Source organism: Rhinopithecus roxellana, chromosome 15 (assembly GCF_007565055.1).
Source record: "Rhinopithecus roxellana isolate Shanxi Qingling chromosome 15, ASM756505v1, whole genome shotgun sequence".
NCBI lineage: Eukaryota > Metazoa > Chordata > Mammalia > Primates > Cercopithecidae > Rhinopithecus > Rhinopithecus roxellana.
In genome coordinates this window covers 84,976,752-85,004,169 of record NC_044563.1, presented here as the reverse complement: position 1 = coordinate 85,004,169, position 27,418 = coordinate 84,976,752, and the positions used below count along the sequence as shown (strand labels likewise).

Below are 27,418 nucleotides of genomic sequence, written 5' to 3'. Positions count from 1 at the left end.
GTGATGCCTCCAGCTTTTTTTTTTTTTTTTTTTTTTTTGCTTAGAATTTCTTTGGCTATTCTGTGAAGAAAGATGTTGGTAGTTTGATGGGAATAGTGTTGAATCTGTAAATTTATTCGGGGAGTATGGCAATTTCAATGACATTATTCTTCCAATCCATGAGCATAGAATGTTTTTCCATTTATTTGTGTCATCTCTTGAAATCTGCTGATTTCTATCAGCAATGTTTTGTAGCTCTCCTTGTGGACATCTTTCACCTCTTTGCTTAGCTGTATTCCAAGGTATTTTATTTTCTTTGTGGCTATTGTAAATGGGATTGTGTTATTAATGTGACTCTCAACCTGGATATTCTTGTCGTATAGAAATGTCACCGATTTTTGTACATTGGTTTTGTGTCCTGAAACCTTGCTAAAATTATTTGTCAGTTCTAGTAGCCTTTTGGCCAAGTCTTAAGGGTTTCATAGTATGGAATCACATCATCAGTGAAGAGAGGTAATTTGACTTCTTTTCCTATTTGAATTCATTTTATTTCTTTGTCTTGTCTGACTTCTCTGGCTAGGACTTCCAGTATTAACGTCAAATAGGAGTCCTGAAATAGCCATCTTTGTCTTGTTCCAGTTTTCAAAGGAAATGCTTCCAACTTCTGCCCATTCAGTATAATGTTGGCTGTGGGGTTTCTATAGATGGCCCTTATTATTTTGAGATATGTTTCTTTGATGCCAAATCTGTTCAGGGTTTTTATCATGAAGGAATGTTAGACTTTATTGATAGCTTTTTCTGCATTTATTTAAATGATCATATAGTTTTTGCTTTTTAATTCTGGAGTGGATAAAAACTTAGTTTATTCTCCATGTTTGGTTGACAAGCCTGGTCTGCTGGTTGATGATTTTTTGATTTTTTTTGTTTGTTTGTTTTTGTCTTTTTTTTTTTTTTTTTTTTTTTTTTTGGTCAAGTGTAGAGATCTCTCTAGTGAGCATCTACATGGGTAACAAAATTTATTAGGAAGAGAACTGATTTTATCCAAATTTGCTTTATCCAAATATCCACTGAAGGGGCTTGTTTTATATTCCAGTCCAAGACCTACTAAAACGATCATGTCATTAGCTATAGCTCAGGCTATACCTGGCTATAGTCGGGTAGGTTTACAGTCTTACAACATGCCCTGCTAAAATGATGTACCTAACAGTGGCAGTTCCCATTATGGTTTAGGGGTTAAGACTAGCAGAGGTGCAAATAGACAATTAGCCAGTACCAATAATACGTTCAGCAGCAGGAGCCATAGCAGTAAAGGCTACAGGGGCCTGAAGATATCCATTCATAATCAAGCTTGGGCAAATCTGGGTGGTGACAAATATTCTCTTCTTAACCATACTCCTGTCAGGCTCCTCTGAAATCTTTTCTCAACTGGGCCCTGACTTTTGATCTTTTGTGTTCTTCTCTGCATCATTCAGTTTTACGAAAAATCTTATTGAATCAGTTTATCAAAAATTCCTCACTCTTGGTCTGACCATCCTTGATATCTTAACACTCTGGCCTGCCTTCAGCAAAAATTCTATTAGGTCAGTTTAGCAAAAAATTACCCAACCTCTTAGTAGTTTTTTATCCACTGATCCCCTACTCTGCACCTTGGTTTATTGTGCAGTAAGCCCTCACTTAAGGTTGTTTATAGGTTCTTGGAAACTGCAGGTCTAAGTGAAATGACATCTAAAAAAACCAATTTTCCTTTTTTCATCAATGTTAGAACAAAACGTAGTTGAACAAAATGACATTGAGGATCTGTTGTGTGTTGTTTCACTTAAAGTCACCATTTCCAAAAACCTCTCAGTGATGTTAAGTGAGAATTTACTGTATTTACAGTTGAGTTCAATCTCTTCTACTCTTTAAATAAAGTCTTTCTTACTGTACATTTTAGGAAGTATCATAAATTTTGTTTTAACAGTAGTGGTTGCCTCAGACTCCAAACCAGCAAGCATTATCTATTTTTCCCTCATCTTAGTGTTCGGAATCACACGGGTCATAGTCAACTGTGCACCAGTATCTAAAATGTCCAAGAAGTACAATTTTCTTTTATCTGTTTATTGAACGTTAACCTTGGCATAGAGCCTCTGGTACCTCCTAGGAACAGAGGAACATCACCTTAAGTCCCAGTTTTGTTTATTTCTGAAAGCTGAGAAATCTGGGCAAAACAGGGCCCTCTAACTCACCCCCAGATCCATCGAGAGAGGCAGGGGAAAGCACCTTAGATGAGTCACAGAGACTGTCTATAAAGGTTTAGACACGTTTTCTGGGATGGAGGGAGGGATTGGAGAGCTGAGTGGAGCATGGTCCAGGTAGATGGCTGTTTTATGGCCAGAACTTCTGGGAACCATGCAGAGACGGCTGATTTGAGCTCAGCTCAGGCTTTCCACAAGCTTTCTGGCGCTGTCCAGAAGGATGTGGCTGCTGCTGTGCTGCTTGTGTGCTGTTATCAAGGCAGCAGCCACTGTCAGGGCACTCTGAAGAATGAGGTCTGTAATAAGTCACCCTATACTGTGCTAGTCTTGCTTACTAACTATAGCAAGATTATCTCTGGAGGGCATTTAAGTAAGTCTCTAAGGTCTCTTTAGGGCTGCTGGGCAAAGCGATCTCACCTTTTCTTTCCTTTGAAGTTGCAACAACTTGCTGCACTACAGGGTATTTATCAGGGCCAGAGACCTGAGTAGAGTTAACATGGCTTGCAGAAGCCCACTGCCTATTCCCTTAGGGCCCTAAGCAGTGGCTAGAGAACTGTTTCACTAGCTTTCTCCAAGCCCTCTGTAACGAACAGACACCCACTAATTTCCACCTCTTTATACTCATGCCTTTACGCAATTTCTTCCCTTTTAGAGTGGGCAAAATTTCTGAATTCCTTATAATCAATGGTATGTGGCAAAAGTTATGGGATGTTACTACCATGGTTGTCTTATATTATGTAAGGCCTTCTCACTGGAATAGTCTCCTTCTCCTGTGGCCTTGAAGAGGCAACAACCATAGTGTGAACCACCTGTTAAGAGGTTCATGTAGCAAAAAACTTCAGGCAGTCTTCAGGATCAGAGGGCCTAGGTCCTACACAAGCAAGGAACTGAATTCTACTAATAACCTAAGTTAGCTTGAAAATGGATCCTTCCCTACTCCAACCTTCACATGAAGACTCATCCCAGCTGGCACTGTGAGTTCATTATGGAGAGATCGTGAAGGAGAAACCCCATTTAAGCTGGGTCTAGACTTCTGATATGCAGATACTGTAAGATAATTATCTTACATTTATCTTGCTACTAAATTTGCAATAGCCTATTTTTATGCAGCAAAGAAAGCTAATGCAACTTTTACGTGCATGGGTAAAATACTGTACAATAATATAATATTTATTTATAATTGAATTGAAAATGTTAAGGACTGTGATCCTTTACTCAGATTATTCTGTTTCTTAAAACAGAGTTAATTGTTTCAAAAGTAAATTAATATGCATTCTTAAAATTATTTATCTCAAGTCAGAGAAAAGAATCCAAGAAAAAAATAATGTATACCACTCTGTGTCAGTGCATATGTTCCATAAAATAGCTGAAGTTATTACAAATATACTGTTATTTAATTCTCATAATATCACTGCCAGGTAGGTCTTATAAGGGCCACTAGGTGGCTGTGTCATCATTATGTAAAATTCCAACTGTTTTCAGAATGCAAGTTTGTAACCATTCAATTATAATGTTCATCCTCTACACCAAAGGAAGGGAACATTTTCTTTATGTCATCTGCAATAGCATACTTGTCATAAAGTGCTTCCACGTCCTTATTCCTCATTTATGACTATATGTATTCAGAATATCAATTTACATTTGATGGCACCTAAAGTTTTTCTTAAAACTCCTGCAGATCAGCATTTCCTGGGCTCCCCCTTCTGTCCCCATCTCCTGGGAAATTGGCTGCTGCCTTCTCCATGGTGGTGTGGTACAGAGGAGTGAGCACAGGTGCTTAGTAACACAGGCCTGGTATTAATCCTGCCTCTTCTACTCAATATCTTTGAGACCATCAGGAAAACTCTAACAGTTTATCAATTCCTTCAACCCCTTTATATAAATTTATCCTTGGCCAGGCACGGTAGCTCACACCTGTAATCCCAGCACTTTGGGAGGCCAAGGCATGCGAATCACCTGAGGTCAGCAGTTCGAGACCAGCCTAGCCAACATGGCGAAGCCCTATCTCTACTAAAAATACAAAAAAAAAAAAAAAAAAAAATTAGCCGGATATGGTGGCACGTGCCTGTAATCCCAGCTATTCGGGAGGCTAAGGCAGGAGAATCACTTGAACCCAGGAGGCAGAGGTTGCAGTGAGTCGATATCGTGCCATTTTAGTAAGCCAAGATCATCCCATTGCATTCCAGCCTGGGCAACAACAGCAAAACTCCATCTCAGAAAAAAAAAAGAAAAAAAAGAAAAATCTCTTTTTTATGATATTTGTACAGACTATCTTGGATAATGTTCATATGTGTATATATATTTATACATATTATATGTATCTATACCTGTATGTATAGATATATGAATGTGTATCCATGTTTATATCAATCTCAAGCCAGGAACTTTCACACTATTCCTCTTTCTTCAAAGTCCTACAAATCTTGATGTGAATTCTGTACAGTGGCATAACCTGCCCTAATTTATAATGAATACCTGATGGTTAATTTTACATGCTAATTTGACTGGCCATAGAGTGTCCGGATTAAACATTATTTCTGGTTCTATTTTTAAGAGTATGCCTGGTTTTATTTGTAAGAGTGTTTCTGAAAAAGATTAGCACCTGAATTGCTGGACTCAGTAATGTCTACCTCTCCAAAGTTTGCCTTCCCCCAAGTTGCTAGACATCATCTAATCCATAAAGGACCTGAGTAGGAGAAAGAGTCAAGGAATAAGATATTTGCTTCTTTTCCTGCCTCAGTGCTTGAGCTGAGACATGTCACCTCATCTTTTTCTGCCTTTGTACTGGCATTTATACCATCAGCTCCCTGGTTCTTAAGACTTCAGAGCCACACTGACTTATATCACCAGCTTTGTGGGTCTCTGGCTTCCAGATGGCAGATAATGGGAAGTCTTAGCTTCCATAATCAAGTGAGCCAATTCCTCATATATATATATATATATCTCTTATTGTTCTGTTTCTCTGGAGAACCCCGACTAATACAATATATTTCTTTAAGAATGTTTTGTGTCTTTGCTATCCTAGGTAGTTCTACTACTCATCCTGTGTTTGAAAAAAGACCTTAAAAAAAAGAAAAAAAAAAAGAAGAAAAGTACATAGGATGGTAAATGCAATGGTGCACTCAAGTGCTTCATTATGAGAAAAACATCTGAACAGCATAAGGTCGTCTCTTATCAAGGACAGCTGAGCCTAGACATGACCTTCTTTACTGGATATATGGAAACTCATATTACCTGCAGCCAGATTTTGGAAACTGAAGAATGAGACTTCAGTAGAGCCAAGTATTGTTTTATTGAAGCAAAAAGAAAACAGAACAAAAACAAAAAATTGTTTCCCAAGACATTGAAATGGCTGACATTTTTTCAGTAATAATCAGAACAATATTTATTTTTATATTTAAAATTCATAGAAAAGTGCTTTGCATTTAATAAAAGTTTGTTTCTCAAAGTTATCAGAGGAATTAGATACAGTCTTGAACACCAATATTAATTTGAGGAAAATACACCAAAAGCATTAAATAAGCTATTTAAGATCATAGAGCTTGTAAGTGAAAAGATAAAATTTGACCTCAGAAACTCTGAGCATTAAAAATCCACTATTAGTAAATAAATTACTATGGAATTCTTGCTTTAATTTTGTGATGAATATGGGGTGTCACCGGTAAACCAACACATTCTCAAAGATACATTATTTAGTGACAGATTCTTATGTACTTTGCTAGATATGAGTTGACAAGTTTCTCTTTCTTCAATCTTTTAAGGGGCAGAGTAAATGAGGAAGACAAGAGATTGCAAAGGAATTACAGTAATACTGTTCTTTCTATAGGAGGGATTAGATGTATTTCCCTTGCAAATACAAAAAAAATATATTATTTACTACTAATGAAACCAAGATACTAGGAATAATAATGTACAAGCATCTCTTGCAAGAAAGGATAAGATTGTTACAAGTTAAACTGACTTCCTCAAATTTATATGTTGGAGTTTTTATTCCCAATACCTCCGAATATTACCTTATTTGGAAATAAGGTCTTTGTGGAGAATATAATGTTTTAATGATTTCATTAAGGCATTAGCAGTGGGCCCTGAGCCAGTATGACTGGTGTCTTAATGAAAAGAGAAAACCTGGGCACAGAGATGTACATACAGACAATGTGAAGAGTCACAGGAAGAAGATGCCATCTACAAGGAGACGAGGCATGGAACAAAGCCCTTCCTTGCAGACCTCAGAAAGAACCAACTCTGCTGAAACCTAGATTTTGGATTTCCAGCCCACAGTACAACAATACAATTACAGTTTAAATCAGCAGTCTATGACACTTTGTTTTGGAAGCCCTAGCAAATGAATACAAAGACATGCTAAGTAAAAGAAGGGGAAAGAAAGGAAGAGATGGTCTCAGTGGAGATGAACTCAGGTGCAGAATCTGAGTCTCAGCACAAGGGCTACTATGCAGAAGTGGGTAAGGGAATGAGAACACTCAGGAGCTCGGTGGGCACAGGGTCATGGGGACTAGGCAGTTCCAAGGATTGAAATACGGATAAGCAGGTTGAGAAAAGCGACATCCAGAGAACTTGTAGATGAGTGCTCCATGGTTTGTGACATTGAAAAATGAAACAATGCCCGCCTCATAGTTTAGGAAAACCCCAACACGGCAGGGAGGCACAGCCATAAAGAGAGTCAAAACCTTGGGATCAGCAGAGGAGGAGTCCTCAAAAGCATTATATTCACATGTATTCTGTAATCCTATAACCCAGTAGCCATATTGAGGTCTGTATTTGGAATAAACATTTGCATAATTTACACTCGGATCAAAAACAAACCCAGAGCTCTTCCTTTTATTAGGACTACTTATTTTACTGTGTACGCCCAGGATCCAGGCAATCTTTCCAGACACATCTACTTCCCAGTAATATTTCCCTGAAGAGAAATATTGGCAGCCCAAGACACCAAAAGCAGAAAAATCACGTGGATTTGAATTCTTAAATGTGAGGGTGCGTACAGTTGCCACTTGCCTCTGATCCACAGAAACAGCAACATTCGGAGTGGCACTGTCTGGATTCAGCATCACGTCCACTGTAGAAAAAATTACATAGTCAAGTGAAGAATATGGGATAGGTGTGTCTTATGGCATTGAGAAGAGACATATTGAAAGTGGAATTTGTGTCGATATCAAATGGAACTTGTGCTGATAGTCAGAGGTTAGTAGGACATTTAAGAACTACAGGGTACGGTGGCTCAAGCCTGTAATCCCAGCACTTTGGGAGGCTGAGACGGGTGGATCACGAGGTCAGGAGATCGAGACCATCCTGGCTAATACGGTGAAACCCTGTCTCTACTTAAAAATACAAAAAACTAGCCGGGCGACGAGGCGGGCGCCTGTAGTCCCAGCTACTCGGGAGGCTGAGGCAGGAGAATAGCGTAAACCCGGGAGGTGGAGCTTGCAGTGAGCTGAGATCCGGCCACTGCACTCCAGCCTGGGTGGCAGAGCAAGACTCCGTCTCAAAAAAAAAAAAAAAAAAAAAAAAAAAAGAACTACAGGGTATAAACATGTTTGGGGAGGAACACATGAGACTCAGATTATGAGTTCTAATAGTAACCACAATTCTGAAAGGAGGTGATTTGAAAACCCCATATCATCTTACCCCAGTAGCACTGGACATCTGTCAGCTCTGAAATGACAAAAGTTTCAGTGATGTTGTTAGAAGCAAATGAGTAAGTACAGACACTTGTCTCTTCTCCAGAGTAGGGAAAGGAAAGAGGAATACCGGGATTCTATGCACTGGTGAATGAGAGGATAAATCAGACACCTGGCCATTCCCCCAAGATAGGACCACATCTACCGCACAGGATTTTCCTCCTTCTCTGGCCCACCTCCTCTCCTATATCCTAACCGAAAAAAACCACCTGCTTCCCTATTGAGCCCTGATACTAAGAAATCCACACTCACAGTCTTCCTCTGAATCCCCTTACCTTTGTGAACTTGCAATATCCTACTGAGATCTGGTGCTTTGAATACACTCTTCAGTTTCTTGGAAACAGGTTTTGGCTTCTTCAGTGTCCAGCTTTCACTCCTAGTGATAACAAAAATTGATAACCTTTACAGCTTTGCCCTATTTCTCTCCATCCAAGATCAATGTCTCTTTCACCTTTCACCATACTTACTGATGCACTTGGACCCTCTTCCCTGAGGACAGTAGAGGTGAGACACCTGACACTGGAGTCCAGAGAAATGTGCTCAGGTCTACCTGTCTGCCCACTTCCCCTCTGTGTAACCTTGGGAAGGTCTTCACTCAAAGATGTTCACTTTCTTACTTTTAAAATGCAATAATTAACCCCACGCTTTCTACCTCTTAAAAATGAATATGGCTGGGCGCGGTGGTTCAAGCCTGTAATCCCAGCACTTTGGGAGGCCGAGGCGGGTGGATCACGAGGTCAGGAGATCGAGACCATCCTGGCTAACACGGTAAAACCCCGTCTCTACTAAAAAAATACAAAAAACTAGCCGGGCGAGGTGGCGGGCGCCTGTAGTCCCAGCTACTCAGGAGGCTGAGGCAGGAGAATGGCGTAAACCCGGGAGGCGGAGCTTGCAGTGAGCTGAGATCTGGCCACTGCACTCCAGCCTGGGTGACAGAGTGAGACTCCTTCTCAAAAAAAAAAAAAAAAAAAAAAAAAATGAATATAAAAATAGATAAAATAATAATGCTTTTTTTTTTTTTGAGATAGAGTCTCGCTCTGTCACCCAGGCTGGACCTCTTAAAAATGAATATGAAATTGGATAAAATAATAATGCTTTTTGTTTGTTTGTTTGTTTCTGTTTTGAGACAGTCTTACTCCATCGTCCAGGCTGAAGTATAGTGGCGCAACCTCGGTTCGCTGCAACCTCTGCCTCCCAGGTTCAAGTGATTCTCCTGCCTCAGCCTCCCAAGTAGCTGGGATTATAGGTGCCTGCCACCATATCCGGCTAATTTTTTTGTACTTTTGGTAGAGACGGGGTTTCACCATGTTGGCCAGGCTGGTTTTGAACTCCTAACATCAAGTGATCCATACACCTCGGTCTCCCAAAGTGCTAGGATTATAGGCGTGAGCCACCACACCCAGCCAATAATGCTTTTAAAAGATATCCCGTGCCTCTAAGAAACTTATTTAATATTTAGAAAAGTCATTGCCATCTCAGTGGGTCCACCAGGAAGAGGCCAGATATGTGGGTTCCTAGACAGGTGGTCATTAAAGAGGCCATGGAATCTGTCTACTGAGTGGTTGAGAGATATCAAAATGGAATCCTATATTGAAGAGCTAAAGGATTTCCAAAATCTGTTATCCCAATATGAGACTTAGAGAATAATCTCTGAGGTTTCACGTTCTTTGGAGAGAGAAGAAATTACGATGACCAAATTAATTAATAGTGGTCTGATTTTCATGTGTTTAAAAAAACTTTGATGCTGCCAAGTAGGTGGGCAATTTTACACACAGATTATTTTTTCCTACAAGATAGTAAAGTATGTGAACAAGAAAAGGTTATATTAGCACCAGGACCAACGCCACTGTTCCTCAAGACGCGAATATATTTTTTTAGAAATCTAAAAAGCACCACCTAGAAAGTTATTGCTTATTTTATTCTCAGGGAGGAAAATAAATATAAAGGCACTGTCTCTGGAAAATTTGGAGTCTGGCATATAAAGAGGGCAGACCTTCACTGCGATAAGACAGGCATCTATGCAATATGGAAACAACAGCGACAAAGGTTTGAATAAAGTGAGTGAAATCATGGGGTTCTGATATTGCAAACTCTTATTCCTAAGGCCTCCATTGGCCCTAACTCTGTGACCTCCCAACACCTAAATTTCTTACAGTTGAAAACTTTAATCTGTGATTAGCAATTTGGGACAATTTAATACAGTTTCCCAGCCTTGTGATTTTTTATGCTGTTCTGATTGAAGGAAGATATCTCTCAGGACTATAATTCTCTTTTCAGACAAATGAGACTATATCTCTCTCCCACACATACCTTTTCATGACGTCAATCACATCCTGCGGAAAAGATAGAAAACATAAGTCAAGATAGGGTTGCCAGATTTAGAACATAAAAGTGGCTAGTTCAATTTGAATTTGGGATCAAGAATACTTTTTTTGTTTTATATATATGACCTTTGCAATATTTAAGATACTCTTATACTAAAACTATTATGTTTCTTTTATCTGAAATTAAACTTAAACTGAGCATCCTGTATTTTGTCTAGCAATGCTTAAGAGTGATAAGCCCTCCTGTCTTACAAAGTTTTATCTACCTTCCTCCCCATACTCTTACTACCCCTGGATATGGTGGGAAGAAAATAGATAGTCACAGACTGGGGACAAAGTGTGGAGATAAGATTCAGACTGACCACTGCAGAGGACTCAGATGAGGGAGTTAGGAAGGTGCTTCAAGTATCTCAAGAAGGAATATATTTTAAAAAGAGGGAGAAACTCTAATATTTTTATACATTTTAATGACATAACCTCATTAATTAATTGTTTTTATTTTATACATCAACAGACACAAAATGGCAAAATATGTTTGCCAGATATTTTTTCAGGCTTTAGGGGTTCAATGATGAAAATTAATAATCAAAGTCCTTAAGAAGTGTGCTGTTGCCGTGAGAGTAAAAGCAAGCAAGCACCTCAAGTAAAAGTTTGTCTGGCCTCCATGTACTCACTCTACATGCAACTAAACTCTACTGTAGGTGATCTCATCCATTTTTCAGTATGAAACAAGCCACAGGGGCAAGTAACTGAGTAGGTCTTAAATGTGACTTACTATTTCCCAACTATTTACACCCCACTGTCCAGAATAGTGTCAATGTCGACTTAGTCATCATCTTAGAAACTATAAAATTTTATCCTGGATTCCGACATTTTATTAACCTAGACTAGTTTCCATTTTTAACTGTTTTTAGCTGTCTTTTCTTTCTCACCATGACCTTTATTTCCTTTATTTTTTTGAACAAGTATGTACCAATGTATTTGGTCTCCCTGCTGTCTGATCTGACCTCCTTTATACCAACAAAGAATTTACCTCCAGTTGACTTCACATCCTCAGAAAAAGTTTCACTGCCTGTATTAGCCTTTTTGTTGTTATAATGTCTGACAAAACCCAACTAAAACTGGTTTAAATTTTTAAAAAACAAATTCAAGGGGTCAAGTATAATTTTACTCATAGCTGGGTTTTTAAACTAAAATCTTGTCATCAGAATCTGGTTTTTCTTCTAAAAATTATACTTTATACCTATTATATTGACTTATTTTCAGATTAATTATGGCATCAGCTTGATTATCTTGGTTTAAATTATTATCCCTGATATGATACCCATCAGAAAAGACAAATTCTCTTTTTACTCATGACAGTAAAATTCTAAGGCATGCAAACCATTGACCCCAATTGAGTCAAGTATATATCGTAAAATAATAACTGTAAGCTTGGTAAAAATATAAGAATTGGCTATAATGATTTGCCAGAACTGAGTAACATACATGCCTAATGCCACTAATTTTGTCTACTTTAACCAACTACAGGGAATGAGATAGGGTAGTGATGGTTCCTCAAAAGTTATTGTAAAGAAACAATCAAAAGGAAGAGAGGTTGGACAAACAAATATTGTCCTCTATGGTCCATTCCTCAGCTGTCTGCCACCTCTTCACCCTTATTACCAAACTGTTTGCAAAAAATGGCACATTCCACAGCTGTCTGCCACCTCTTCACCCTTATTACCAAACTGTTTCCAAAAAATGGCACAATACAATACAATGGCTACAATAACATTAAAAATAGATAACTTATACCATATAACCACTATAACTAAAAATAAATCAAAGACCTAAAGCTATAAAACTCCTAGAAGAAAAGGGGAAAATTGCATGACATTGGATTTGGTAGCTATTTGTTGGCTATGATATAAAAAGTAAAGCCAATGTGAGAAAAAAATAAACAAACAGAACTTTACCAAAATTAAACTTTAAAAAAATCACTCAAGTTACGAAAAACACTATGAAGAGAGTGGAAAGCCAATCCACAGAATGGGAAAGCATAGTTACAAATCATGTGTCTGATAAGGTATTAATATCCAGAATCTGTAAATGACTCCAACAATTCAACAAGAAAATCAACATCCTGGCCGGGCGCGGTGGCTCAAGCCTGCAATCCCAGCACTTTGGGAGGCCGAGACGGGCGGATCACGAGGTCAGGAGATCGAGACCATCCTGGCTAATAGGGTGAAACCCCGTCTCTACTAAAAAATACAAAAAACTAGCAGGGTGAGGTGGCGGGCGCCTGTAGTCCCAGCTACTCGGGAGGCTGAGGCAGGAGAATGGCGTAAACCCGGGAGGCGGAGCTTGCAGTGAGCCGAGATGGCGCCACTGCAGTCCAGCCTGGGCGACAGAGCAGACTTCGTCTCAAAAAAAAAAAAAAAAAAAAAAAGAAAATCAACATCCATTCAGATAAAACCTCTCAACAAACTGGTAATAAAAGAGAACATCTGTTGGGGTCCGCGTGTTTCCTAAACAAAGGAATGAACACACAAGACAACACAAGATGAGACAAACATGGCGGCCGCCCCGAACTACACGCTCGGCTTTATTTTATACAGTCGTTTGTGGAACGTTACCAAGTCACCCGGAGACACATTGTTGTTTTTCTGACCTTTCTCTGAGCTTCTGAATTTCCAAGATGTTTACATATAAACAAGCCCCCAGGGTCTGCTATTTGCAACTGAGGCCAGTCTTGTAGGCTCCTTTGTCCTCCCTGTTTGCAGAGGATGAATGCCCAGCTTCCTTTGCAGGAGCGGGACTTATAATATTAATGGGGGAATGGCCTGCTTCCTTTGCAAGAGCAGGATTTATAATATTAATGGAGAATGGCCTGCTTCATTTGCAAGAGCATATAGTCCTCTACAAACATCCTCAAAACTGATAAGAAACATGTATAAGTAATATACAGCTAATATCATAATTAATAGTGAAAGTCTGAATTACTTCCTCCTAAAATCAAGAAAAAGACTAGTGTGTGTGGTTTCACCACTACGGTCAACATTGTAGTGGAAGTTCTATCACGTGCAATAAAAAAACACACACACAAACACACACAACAACAAAAAAGAAAGATAAAAAAGAAAAAAGGAAAAATAAAAGGAAATAAGACATCTAGCATGGAAGAGAAGTAAAACTATATTTGTTTTGTAGAATGATTTATTTTCCTTTGCGTGTATAACCAGTAGTGGAATTGCTGGGTCTAACAGTAGCTCTGTTTTAAGTTCTTTCAGAAATCTCCAGACTGCTTTCTACAATGGCTGAAATAATTTACATTTCTACCAACAGAGTACATGTTCCCATTACTCTGTAGCCTCACTAGCATCTCTTAACTTTTGACTTTATATTAATAGCCATTCTGACTGTTGTGAGATGGTATCTTGTTGTGATTTTGATTTGCATTTCTCTGGTTATCAGCAATGATGAGTATTTTTTCATATGTTTGTTGGCAGCCTGTATGTCTTCTTTTCATAAATGTCTGTTCATGATTTTGCCCATTTTTAATAGGACACTTTGTTTTTTTGCTTGCAAAGACATGGAATCAACCCAGGTATCCATCAATGGTAGACTGGATAAACAAAATGTGGTACATATACACCATGGAATACTACATGCCGTAAAAAAGAATAAAATCATGTTCTTTGCAACATCGACACAGCAGGAGGCCATAATCCTAAGCAAATTAACACAGGAACTGAAAATCAAGCACTGCATGTTCTCACTTACAAGTGTAAGCTAAATATTGAACATACATGGACATAAATATGGAAGTAATAGACACTGCAGGCTACACTAGGGAAGGGAGGAAGGGTGTGTGGGCTGAAAAACTACTGATTGGGTACTATGCTCATTACCTAGGTGATGGGATCTGTATCCTAAACCCTCAGCATCACACAATATTTGCATGTACCAAACCTGTACATATACTCCCTGTACCTTAAATAAAAGTGAAAATTTTAAAATTAACTATATTTATTTACAGATAGCATGATTAGGTATGTAAATGATCTCAAAGAATATACACAGAAACACAAACTACTAAAATTAGTAAAAGTTTAGCATGTGGAATAAATATTAAAGTTTTGAAAGAATAAAACCCATGACTCAAGAATTTTATATTCAGAAATTTTGTCCTGCAATAATGAAGAAATACTTTGCCATAAATGTTAAAAGACGTTCGGGGGAAGAAAAGATTGTATGTCTGAAATTCAGATCTTCACAAAGAGAGAAAGATCACTGAAAAAGAAATAAAAGTAAAATAAAATATTTTATTTTTCTTATTCTCAACTAATATATAAGATAATGGTTTAAAGTAATAATATCAACAATGTAGCAGGTGATTACAGCTTATGGATAAGTGAAATGGATGACAGCAATGCTACTCAAGATTGAGGATACTCTGCTCTAAGGTACCAGCACTACATGTGAAGGGGTATAGTGTTATTTGTAAGTAGACTTAGATTAGCTGTAAATGCGTATTACAAACTCCAGAGCAAGCACTAAGCCTATATATATATATATATGTATAGTGTTATTTATATTTTTAAAATATATTTTTATATATTTATAAAATGTTTATTTTTTAATATTTTTATATTTCAATATATATGTATGTTTTATATTTACATATACCTTTATGTATATTAGTTATGTATATTACATAACTAATAAGCTAAGAGAGGAAAGAAAATTGAATAATATGAAATACTCAACTGAATAACACAAAATAGTTAAAAGTAAAAGAGGGCAGAAAAAGAGAGGAAGGGAAAAAAAGCAAAGAACAAGTAGAGTAAATAGAAAACAGTCAAAAATGGTAGGCTTTTTAATTTTCTGGGATTGCTGTAACAAAGTAGCACAAACTATATGGTTTTTAAACAACTGAGATTTATTCTCTCACAGTTCTTGAATCTAGGTCCAAACTCAGGATATTGGTAATGTTTGTCCCTACTGTAATCCGTTCCATGCTTCCCTATTAGCTTCTGGTGGTTGCTGGTACACTGATTTTGGACTCTGAGCTTTCAGAACCATGAGACAATTTTTTGGTATGTGGTTTTAAGTCACAAAGTTTGTGGCAATTGCTTACAGCAGTCATAGGAAACGATTACCACTATAGTTGTACCCAAACAGCACACTATATATCAACTGATCTAAATGGCATTCATAGAATATTCCATCTAATAGGCAAATATCTATTCTTCTCAAGCTCACATGGAAAATTAACCAAGCTATAACACATTCTATACCACAAAATACACTTTAACAAATGTAAACAACTGAACTCATACAAAATGTTTTCTTAGACGGCAATAGAATTTAACTAGTAATCAATAACGGAGACCTGCAATACTCCAAAATATTAAGCAACACTTTAAAAATAGGCTTAGTTGGCTTTATTGGTAAATTGATGAATTCTACCAAAAGTTGGAGAAGGAAATTATCAAAATTCTCCCCAAATTTGTTCAGAAAACGAAAGGAGATGGACTACTTTGTAACTCATTCTATGAGGTCAACATTACCCTAATCCAAAGCCAAGTAAAGACATTATGAGAAAGGAAAACCAAAAACCAGTATCTCTCATGAACACAGATGCAAAAATTATCAACAGTACATTAGTTAAACAAATCCAGCAAAATATATACAAAAATTGTGCACCACAAGTAAGTGGAATTTATTCAATGTATGCAAGCTGGTTCAATCTTTGAAAATTGATTATGTAATCTACCACATCAATAAAGAAGAAAAATCATATGATTATATCAACTGAGGCAGAAAAGCTGTTTGACAAAATTCACACACTTCATGATAAAAACTCTCAGCAAACTAGGAATAAAGAGGAAGTTTCTCTGCCGGACGCACCTGACTGAGGTCAGGAGTTCGAAACCAGCCTGCCCAATATGATGAAACCCAGTATCTATTAAAAATACGAAAATTAACCGGGCGTGGTGGTGGGCGGCCTGTAATCCCAGCTGAGGCAGGAGAATCGCTTGAACCAGGGAGGCAGAGTTTGCAGTGAGCTGAGATCGTGCCACTGCACTCCAGCCTGGGTGAGAGAATGAGACTGCATCTCAAAAAAAAAAAAAAAAGAAAAAAAGAGGAAGTTTCTCAACTTCATTACAAATCTAAAAACAAAACGACTCCTATAGCTAACATCAGGAAGTGAGAGACTGAGTACTTTCCTCCTAAGGTCAGGAAAAAGGAAAGGATATCCCCTCTCTCCATGCCTACTGAACATTGTACTAGAAGTCCTAGTTAGTGCAATAAAATAAGTAAAGACACATGAAAACTATACAAACTGCTGGCCGGGCGTAGTGGCTAATGCCTGTAATCCTAGCACTTTGGGAAGCCAAGGCGGGTAGATTGCCTGAGCTCAAGAGTTCGAGACCAGCCTGGGCAACATAGTGAATCCCTGTCTTTACTAAAATACAAAAAAAAATTTAGCCAGATGTTGTGGTGTGTGCTAGTCCCAGCTACTCGGGAGGTTAAGGAGGGGGAATTATTTGAATCCAGGAGGTGGAGGTTGCAGTGAGCTGAGATCATGCCACTACACTCCAGCCTGGGTAACAGAGCAAGACTCCTTCTCCAAAAAAAAAAAAAAAAAAAAAAAAGAAAGAAAGAAACTATACAAACTGGAAAATATGAAATAATTAACTTTATTCTCAGATGACATGATTCTCTATGTAGAAAATGCCAAAGAATTGATATTTAAAAAAAAACTCTTCTATGACTAATAAGTAATAATAGCAAGGTTACAATATACATGATTAAAATACTAAAGTCAATTTCTTTTCTATGTGCCAGCAACGAAGAATTGAAATTTGAAATAGAAAAAATTACAATAGCACCAAAAATAAAAAATAGGATAAACTCTAAAAAGAGATGTACAGAATCTACATGTGGAAATAATAAGCTTTTCAGCAGTGTTAGTTTTTAGGAAAAAGCAAATTAAAACTACATTCAGATACCATTACGTTCCCACTAGAAAGGCTGTAACTAAACAAAAAAAAAAAAAAAGGAAGGAAATATCAAGTATTAAAAAGGATGTGAAGAACCTAGAAACTTTTTATATTGCTTTTTATAAGCTTTTATATTGTTACTCATATGGAATGAGTAACGACTTTGGAAAACAGTACAACAACTTAAAAATTTTACATAAACTTGGCCGGGCGCGGTGGCTCAAGCCTGTAATCCCAGCACTTTGGGAGGCCGAGACGGGCGGATCACGAGGTCAGGAGATCGAGACCATCCTGGCTAACATGATGAAACCCTGTCTCTACTAAAAATACAAAAAACTAGCCGGGCGAGGTGGCGGGCGCCTGTAGTCCCAGCTACTCCGGAGGCTGAGGCAGGAGAATGGTGTAAACCAGGGAGGCAGAGCTTGCAGTGAGCTGAGATCCAGCCACTGCACTCCAGCCTGGGCAACAGAGCAAGACTCTGTCTCAAAAAAAAAAATTTTTACATAAACTTAACATATAACACTCTTAAAATCTACTCAAGATAGATGAAAACATGTTTGTATGAGGACATGTAAGTGAGTGTTTACTGTAGCATTATTCATAATAGTCCCTAACTGGAAAATATTCATATAGCCACCAACTGGTGAATACATAAACATAATATGATATATTCAGATAATGGAATAGTATTAGCAATAAGAAAGAGCAAAATGCTGATACATACTGCAATATAAATAAACCTCAAAATATTATGCTAAATTAAAGATGCCAGATGCAAAAGACTACATGTTGTATAATTCAATTCATATTGAAAGGTCCAGAGAAGCCAATTATATACAGACAGAAAACAGATTGGCTGCCAGGAGGTGGAGGTAGAAGCAGATATTGACTGTAAACAGGCATGAGAAATGTTTTTGATGTGATGGGGAAGTTCTAAAACTGATTTGCTCGTGGTACAAAGAATCTTCTCTCCAAGCTCAATTTTTTACACTGCCTCTCATAAGTAAATAATAATGGGAATTTCCCTTGCCATTCATACACTTAATTATCTCTGTGATTCCTGAAATAATGGGCATAAAAGGCTCACTGCCTGGCCAAAGGAACCATTTAATGTCACCACACAGAAGAAAGCCTAGAGACAGGGAAGGGAAGGAAAATCAGCCTCTGTGTTTTTCTCCTAGTCTCATATATAGATGCTCCATCCCAAGTCTTACCTGCAGCATCTCTACTGACGACCCCTTCAACCTCCGCTGGAGATCTGAGATGAGCTTGCTGGCATCCTGCCTCTGCTGGACCAGCTGGTCTCTAGCTGCTGCCAGGTTATCCAGCACATTCACCTCACCTTCCTCCAGCTTTTGCAGCTCTTTCTGCTCCTCACTGTCCAAGATGACTCTCATTTCATTGAATCCTTTCAGAATCTTCTGTCTCTCGATCTGGATATAATTCTTGGGAATGAGAAGAGAAAGAGGCAGTCAGTCTGGCTGGTTGAAGGCCTGCTTTGTATGAGCCTGGGAGCCAAGATAAGAACTGTTTTCCTCACGGAGTTCTCAAAAGGAATGCGAGGCAAAAACCAATACTCAATTTCTGGTGAAGCCATGCTTTTCTATTTTTTAACCGGAACTCCTTCCAAAGCAATACACTCAAGTCTTTTATTGAGGCCTAATCTAAGACAAAATGTGATGCTTGGGTGAGGCTTGGATTATAGACACCTATCCTGAACAACCTTGCCTTTCTCTCTCTTAAATCCCTCTACCTGGTCGGGCACAGTGGCTCACGCCTGTAATCCCAGCACTTTGGGAGGCAGAGGTGGGCGGATCACGAGGTCAGGAGATCAAGACCATCCTGGCTAGCATGGTGAAACCTCGTCTCTACTGAAAATATAAAAAATTAGCCAAGTATGGTGGCACATGCCTGTAGTCCCAGCTACTTGGGAGGCTGAGGCAGGAGAATTGCTTCAACCGGGAAGGCAGAGGTTGCAGTGAGCCGAGATCACTCCACTGCACTCCAGCCTAGATGACAGAGCGAGACTCTGTCTAAAACAAACAAACAAACAAACAAACAAACAAACAAAAAATTCCCCTACCCAAACCACCTAAACAGGGAATCCTGGGTCTTTCCCCAGGTTGTTTACTGGAAGGATTGGAGCCTCAAACCTGATGACACAAATGGAACACAGGATTCACAGAAAGCATTTTCACAGGTATTTCCCTCCATGCCTTCACTTCCAAATATTGTGTTGATTTATGATATGTCTGCTCTCCAGCCCCCAAACTCCAACAGGGAAGGAATTAAATGAGACCTAATCAAATGACTTCTATACTTGTTAATTCTAGCATAGCAAAGGGGAAGTGGTCTCCTTGTGAGAGAGCCCAAGGTCCTGCCCAGATTCCTGTCTAATTATCCCTTAGGAGGTGTCTCCTCCTGCCTTCCAGATGGTTCTCTCTTGTCTGATGTCATCTTCCAGCTTCTCAGCTTCTTGATCCTCCTTTGTCAGCTTCTGCAGGGCTGCCTGCAGCTTTTCCTGTGAGAAAGAAATTATACCAGAGTAAAGTTTTGAGTTTTCTCAGCACCTGGATAGAGGATAGCAAGGAAGAAATAAGATTGCTCTCAGAAGGGACTAGTTTACAGAAACAGTGGGGCTGGTGATTAGAACCTATGGCATGGGGGAAAATCTGAGGAGATGAACGTATTCTTTATTACTGGATGATGGAAGTTGCCATCCCCTTATCAAGAGTAGCCTGATTCTTTTCCTAGAGAAAAAGCAGACCCTGCATTAAGGAAAGACTTCCTTTCATTGCCACTCTTGCCACATCTAACAAGACATGTTTCCAAAAACACCTTTCTTCTCTGAGGGGCAATTAGAGCTTATCTTACAAAGCAATTCTCCATTCATTCAACTTTTCCTTGCTAAAAATTTGTACTCTTTTAAATAAAAACAATGTGCAAATAAAAACTGTCCTTCAGGCTTCAGAAACTAAGCAAAGAGTTTGGGGCCGGGCGCGGTGGCTCAAGCCTGTAATCCCAGCACTTTGGGAGGCCGAGACGGGCGGATCACGAGGTCAGGAGATCGAGACCATCCTGGCTAACACGGTGAAACCCCGTCTCTACTAAAAAAAAAAAATACAAAAAACTAGCCGGGCATGGTGACGGGCGCCTGTAGTCCCAGCTACTCGGGAGGCTGAGGCAGGAGAATAGCGGGAACCCGGGAGGTGGAGCTTGCAGTGAGCTGAGATCCAGCCACAGCACTCCAGCCTGGGCGACAGAGCGAGACTCTGTCTCAAAAAAAAAAAAAAAAAAAAAAAAGAGTTTGGAAAGAGATCACAGGGTTCTCAGTTCTATGGTGAAAAGGGGAATAAAGCAGGACAAAAAACTTGGAGATTTCACATCAGGTACCATCTTCTGCTCTCTGCTTTCTCTTCCTCTACCTTGGAGCCTACCTGACATTCCTTGACCACCTCGTTTATGCGGAATGTTTGGTGACCTTGGTGTTCCTGAGACAGTTCACAAACCCAGCAAATGACTTTTCCATCCTCCTTACAGAAGATCTGGAGTTTTTTTCCATGGTTCTCACAGATGTCTCTCTGCTGCCCCTCCTGTGGGCTCATCTTGACCTCCTTGACTCTCTCAACTATGTTGGCCAGATGCCGATTAGGTCGGAGCTTCCCAGGCTGGAATCTGCTCTGACACACAGGACAGCTGCTTTCTCCTCTTGAGATGGTCACTGACTCCTTGATCTTTGCAGTGATGCAGGTTTGGCAGAAACTGTGGCCACAATCTAGGCTCAGAGGTTCTGTTAGGAGCTCCAGGCAGATGGGGCAGGTCACCTCCTTCTCTATGTCTACCTTTACTGAGAAATCCATTGCACTGCTCCCTTGGCTTCTTTCTGTCTTGACTCTTGAACTTCTTGGTCAGAAAATCCTGCGGTGCTGGGAATGTTGAAGGGGACAGGGTAAGAAAAGCAGGAATAGAAAGAATATTGCTTTTACAGAGATTTAGAACAGGACAAAACATTAATATTTAACAGAGAAAGGAGAAAAGAAAGGCAAGAAGAATAAACCAATGATAGAATAAAACGGGCTTTGTAGTAATTTGAAACACTTTATTCTTAGTTTTTGTCTCAGGACAAATTTCACCCCATCAAGGCAATTATTGTTATTTTCTCTTCTATTGGAGAGGATAAACTGAGGCTTTTTTACCAAGAGGTTCATGTAACCCATCATTTATCCTGCCTTTTGTTCCCCAACCCAAAACACATTTTCCATGTTAAATGCACTAAACACATCCCTGCCCCTGGGCTTTCGCACATGCTTTTCTCTCTGAATGACGTGATTCTATCCCTAATATTTGCATGATTCACTAACATTTGCATATTTTTAAGCCACTGAGTTGTATTTACACAGCATCAAACACTCTCATTTTTAAGTGTATAATGTGATAATTTCTGCTACATTTGTGGAACTATATGACTGTTACTGTAACCCAATTTAAAATTATTTTTACCACCTGAAAAAAAAAAAAAAAAACCCTAATGCCATCACTCCTATTCTGATCCCAAGCTCCAGACAATCACTAATATCCTTTGGGTTTTTAATCAATTGATAAAAATAGAATCATAATATATGGTCTTTGGTATCTGAATTATTTTACTTATACTGTTAAGGTTTATCTCCTCTGCTTTTTCCACATGTAAAAAACACCTCCTCAATTAAACTATCAAATCTATGACTCCTCAAGGCTTTTGCGCTTGCTCCTCTCTCTGCATAAAATGATCCTTCCCCTGATGTTAGCAAGAGTCACTCTTACATTTAATTCAATCTCTTAGATGTCCTCTTCTTAGGACATACTATAACTTACTTATAGCAAAACCACCAGTAATATCACTCACTGCACATTTATCTTCTTATTTTTACTATGTAATATATAAGATTGTTCCTTAAATGTCTACTTCTTCCTCCTGAAAAGTAATCCATTCATAGACATGGGACTGTTTTTGTTCACTGATATGTCCTCTGTACCTAGAAGAGTGAATCACATACAGGAATAAAATGTTGAACGAATATTTAAAGCTACAACTTCCTTATCCCTCCATAGATGATTAGACCTTTTAATCAGATTTTCATCTTTTCTTTCCATCAATTAGCAATTTCCCAATAGCTGAGCTTTGGGACCGTGATTATGGTTTCCAGTGAAGAAGAGTTCACATCCTAACACATCTACCCATAGCAAGTCCTCCCATGACCTCACACTCACTCCCCAAAGACATACACACACACACACATACCACCGCAACTACCACCACCACCACCATCACAATAAGAAAATAATTTTATCGTGAAGAATTTTATAACCAGTTACAATTTAGAAGTAATTTTGACTTCTTTATTCTTCATACAAAATCCTTGAGAAAGAAGAATACTCCCTTTCTTCAATAGAATTAGGTAAGTTACAAAGATCACTCCTTCTAATCTAATAGGCAGAGTAAGAGTGAATGTATTGTCTCCAAGGTCCTCCTTCAGAGTTCTCTCCACTACTGTACAGATTTAAACAGACAACAAAGGTAAAGGTTACAACAGCTATACTGATACCCAGTGCTATGGAGGTATAGAAATAGAGAGATCCAGACCAGCTATGTAGTTCTGGGGCATGCTGTGGTTTTAAATGTTGAAATTTCACCTTGGCCTGGACATATGGCAAGGATGATGGTGATAGGAATCTAAAGGTGTATATCTTTAGGGAACAGGAAAAGAGGCTAAAATAGTTATAGGATCACACACACGACATAGACTCAATGAATATACATTTTAAAGAAACATCTGCTGGTCATGGGAGAAAAGTCTCCATCCATAAAGGAGGCCAAGTATATTGAGAATATGTAGCGGAGGGATAAAGTCTGTCCTGTTTCTCCCCAAATGATGTTGAAATCCTAATGTGTGAATGTCCTTTTATTTGCAGATAGTATATTTAAATACTATTTAGTTACCATGTGCTCATTAGGATAGACCCTTATCCAACATGACTGTGTCCTTATCAAAAAGGGACATTTACACACAAGGAATATGCTAGGGTGAAGAAGAAAGCAGAGATCAGGGTGATGCGCCTATAAGCCAAGGAATGCTAAAGGTTTCCAGGAAACTATTAGAAGCTAGAAGAGAGGCATGGAGCAGATGCCTCCTTCATAGCCTTCAGAAGGAACCAGACCTGCCAACACATTTTATCTTGGACAACTAGCCTCTAGAATTGTAAGGCAATATATTTCTGCTATTTAAGCCAACCACTTTTGGTACTTTTTCTACGACAGCTCTAGAAAACTAATACAAGTGCTTATTTTTCTTGATTAATTCATTCTTTAGTCTAACATTGAAGAAATGTAGCCCCATTGAAACCCTTCCAACCTAAGACAGGTAGACAGACAGACACATAAACAAAATGCATGCTCCCCTTTGAAGGTGGCACAAATGTAGGAGTTTTTATGACACGGTGAAGGCTAACTAGGTCCATAGCTTCCTTATTTCAGAATACTCTGATTACCTGCACAGAAGCTTTCTGTATGTGTACAATTTAGATTAAAAAAAAAAAAAAATGGCCAGGCACTGTGGCTCAAACCTATAATCCCAGCACTTTGGGAGGCTGAGGCAGGCAGATTACCTGAGGTCAGAAGTTTGAGATCAGCCTGGCTAATATGGTGAGACCCCCGTATCTACTAAAAAAAAAAAGAAAAATACAAAAATTAGTCAGGTGTGATGGCAGTTGCCTATAGTCCCAGCTACTTGGGAGGCTCAGGCAGGAGAATCACTTGAATCCGGGAGGCAGAGGTTGCAGCGAGCTAAGATCACACCACTGCACTCCAGCCTGGTGACAGAGCAAGACTCTGTAAATAAATAAATAAATAAATAAATAAATAAACAAACAAACAAATAAATAAATAAATATTAAATTAAATTAGAGTGGCTACACAATAAGGAGAAAAACTACTATAAGGAGTTTAGCCACCAATATCTTTTTTTTTTTTTTTTTTTTTTTTTGAAACAAGGTCTCACTACGTTGCCCAGGCTGGTCTCAAACTCCTGAGCTCAAGCGATCCTCTTGTCTTGGCTTCCCAAAGTGCTGGGATTTTTGGCTAGGCATTGGCACGAGCCACCATGCCTGGCCTAGCCGACATCTTTTAAATTTCCCCTGTTCCTTGGGTCAGGAACTCCCAATGGAGAAAATAGTTCCTGTTCTTGGCATGCAGAAACCTGTAGAACTCAGAAACATTGTTACCACTTCCTATTTGTCTAAACTCAGAGTTCCTTTTTCAATGACCCATTAAAAATGTCCAGGGTTTAGTTTTCCCTACATTAATGACCCTTTTTCCTAGAGTTCTAACTCTCTGGACAATATGTTTCAGATAAGTCATTTTGTAACAGAGGACAAATTTCATAAAGCTACTCCAGTTTCATCTCTTTCTCTCACAGTTACTTCATCAGTTCTTAAATCCATCATTTTATTGAAGACTCTGCTCAAAATCATTTTCTCACAGTGAGACCCAATCTGAAATCTATATTTAGAGTTGCAAAGCCCTTGACAAGAGCACTGCAGATACCAGATCCTATTGCAGCCCTTTTAGTTTGTTGCTTTTGCTTTGGTGATTTTACATTTATCCTGTAGTAACTGCTACCTTTTTGCTACATTAAAACTGCTGGTTTACTTCCTTCTTTTTTTGTTTGTTTTTTTTTTTTTTTTTTTGAGACGGAGTCTCGCTCTGTAGCCCAGGCTGGAGTGCAGTGGCGGGATCTCGGCTCACTGCAACCTCCACCTCCCAGGTTCAAGCCATTCTCCTGCCTCAGCCTCCTGAATAGCTGGGATTACAGGCGCCCGCCACCACGCCCGGCTAATTCTTTGTATTTTTAGTAGAGACGGGGTTTCACCATGTTAGTCAGGATGGTCTTGATCTCCTGACCTCATGATCCACCCACCTCGGCCTCCCAAAGTACTGGGATTACAGGCCTGAGCCACCGTGCCCGGCCTACTTCCTTTATTTGACTGCGTGTTTACTTCCTTTTCCCTAGTCCAGAGTACAATCTCTTCCCAGTATTTAATGTTTACTGTATATCGAATAGTTTTTTTTTTTACTCTAGCTGTATGCTTTTGTTTTGTGAATTTAGTCAAAAATATTTTTTAAAAATTAATAGTACAGTTTTATTTATTGGGCCCTGTACTAGATTTGAGTCGACAATTAATAAATACTAGATATGGACCTTGACAAGATATACAGCACAGACACATAAGGAGACAGTTACCTGGACCTCTGAAAAGTGAAACAAAGAAAAGGACGCATCAGAATATGGGTGACATAGGCATCAAGGTACAAAATGCTCAGAGATAAGATCAAGAGAAGACTCAGGAGAAATTACTAACTCCTTGCCTTAACTCTGTGCAAGGGAAAAGTGAGTAGGGAGTTGAGGGAACTCATGATGAAAAGGTGTACCAAGAATAATAGCAACTTCTAAAGCAGGAGCAGATACCCAAGGTTCGTGGGAGAACAAGTTCCCTGTGACTGGACCTTCAGAGACAAGTGACCAAAGTGGAGCTGCAGAGATGAGCAGCAGTCTGACCATCCCACAACCTCTCTCATCAGACTAACCAGAGGGCTGCTAATTCATCAGGAAAGCTGCGGACAGCATCCAAAAAGTTACCAGAAGGCAAGTAACAGGATACGCTTCAAAAGGGCCTTCCTCCTGAAGAGTGAGTACCTAAGACCCCTTCCCCTCATACCCAGATCCAGATAAGGGCTCTCATCCCTGCTGAACCTCATCATGAGGTTGCTTTATGAAAAATGAAAACAGCTTCATTGCACAAGCTTCATCGGGAGAAAGGAGGAAGGAATTTGCTGCCTCTGAATAAGAGAATATTCTGATCCACATTGGCAAAATGGAAAAATCAAAATGACAGAATAGGAATGTGGGATATGATAAGATTTCTCTTCAAATAGGCTGATCAATCCTTTATTCTTTAATTCACAGTGCCCTCCCCCCGCCCCCCACTTCCCGTTTCTTCTCTTTTCTTTCCTTTCTGCTTTTGCTACATGCCCAGACATGCCACAGTACCAGGTATTATCAGTACCAACTCACATTCCTTTCCTTATTTTGGAAGAAGATAAGTTCTTTAGCTCATGGCAGACACCCCTTCCCCATCTCCCCACTCTCCCTCACGTGCTCATCTTATCTAAAGAAAGTTAAAATGTTTAGCCAACTGGGTCTAGTTTAGATTGTGTGGCTGACTCCAGCCAATGGGGAAAGGGCACAGGGGCAAGATTTGCATCAGGAATAAAAACTTTCTTCCTCCTTTGTTCTAGTGTGCTCTCATGGTGACTGGCCAAGAAGAAGCACCCATCTACGCAGAAGTAAAATTGCTTTGCTGAGAAATCCTTTGTTTGAGTGCTCGTCTCCCTTAAGATTCTGAGCTTTATTTCCAACAAGGAAGATGATGGAGGTACCTAGATTGAAGAAATGAATGGTCTCTCTAGGAAACAAACAAGACTTTTTGCTTTTGCACACCTCTCTTGTTTAAAGGTTACCCCTCTCCCAGGCTCAATGCTTTCTTCCTCTGCCATTTCAGCAGACAGTTAACAAGCTGCCTCTCTTTGTTTATGCAGAGCAGCCTCAGAACCACAAATTAAACTCACCCAGACACAATCAACCTATTCTTCTCAAAGCCTCCCATTCTATGCTCCCACAAATTGCCCCACTCACCTTCAGTCCAAAGTAGAGGAGTCTTGAATCAGGGGAGAAGAGTGAGGGCAGGGCAGGAGCAGGTGTGGACCAGATTCACTCACAGGAGCTGAGTGAGAAACGAAAGTTAAGTTCTCAGAAGTGAAAGAAAATAAAGGAAGCTGAACAAGAACTTACATAACAATAAGCCCTGGGGAATAGTAATGCTACAGCATGTTCTAGCATCTGCTGTACCGGCAAGGCACTCAGTCACTACTTCCTCATTCTTAGTGTGGTTTCCTCAAGCAAGAATATTTGAATAAAAAGGATGTGAATTACAGTTATACATTCTACAGCTTGCCTGAACACTTAGAATTCCAATGCAGTCCTAAAATTATTATCGAATTTATCTTATATTTAAGACCTAAGCAAGGAAAATAAAGATCCAGAGACTTGGGACCTAGCTTCTTGAAATGCAGTCTGATGAGGAAGATACTCAGTTAT

The 27,418-nt window shown here is 39.1% G+C and overlaps 1 protein-coding gene across 1 annotated transcript; it reads right to left on the bottom strand.

Moving 5' to 3' along the window:
- Positions 1-5,486: 5,486 nt before the first annotated feature.
- Positions 5,487-27,203, bottom strand: TRIM22 (tripartite motif containing 22). The gene is made up of 8 exons (XM_010364545.2): positions 26,957-27,203; positions 20,663-21,151; positions 19,651-19,746; positions 18,440-18,670; positions 10,220-10,242; positions 8,185-8,285; positions 7,857-7,883; positions 5,487-7,287 (listed from the first exon to the last, which is right to left on the bottom strand). The coding sequence occupies exons 2-8, from the start codon at positions 21,083-21,085 to the stop codon at positions 6,692-6,694; spliced, it is 1,497 nt and encodes a 498-aa protein (XP_010362847.1). The 5' UTR covers positions 21,086-21,151; positions 26,957-27,203; the 3' UTR covers positions 5,487-6,691.
- Between the last annotated feature and the right edge of the window lie 215 nt (positions 27,204-27,418).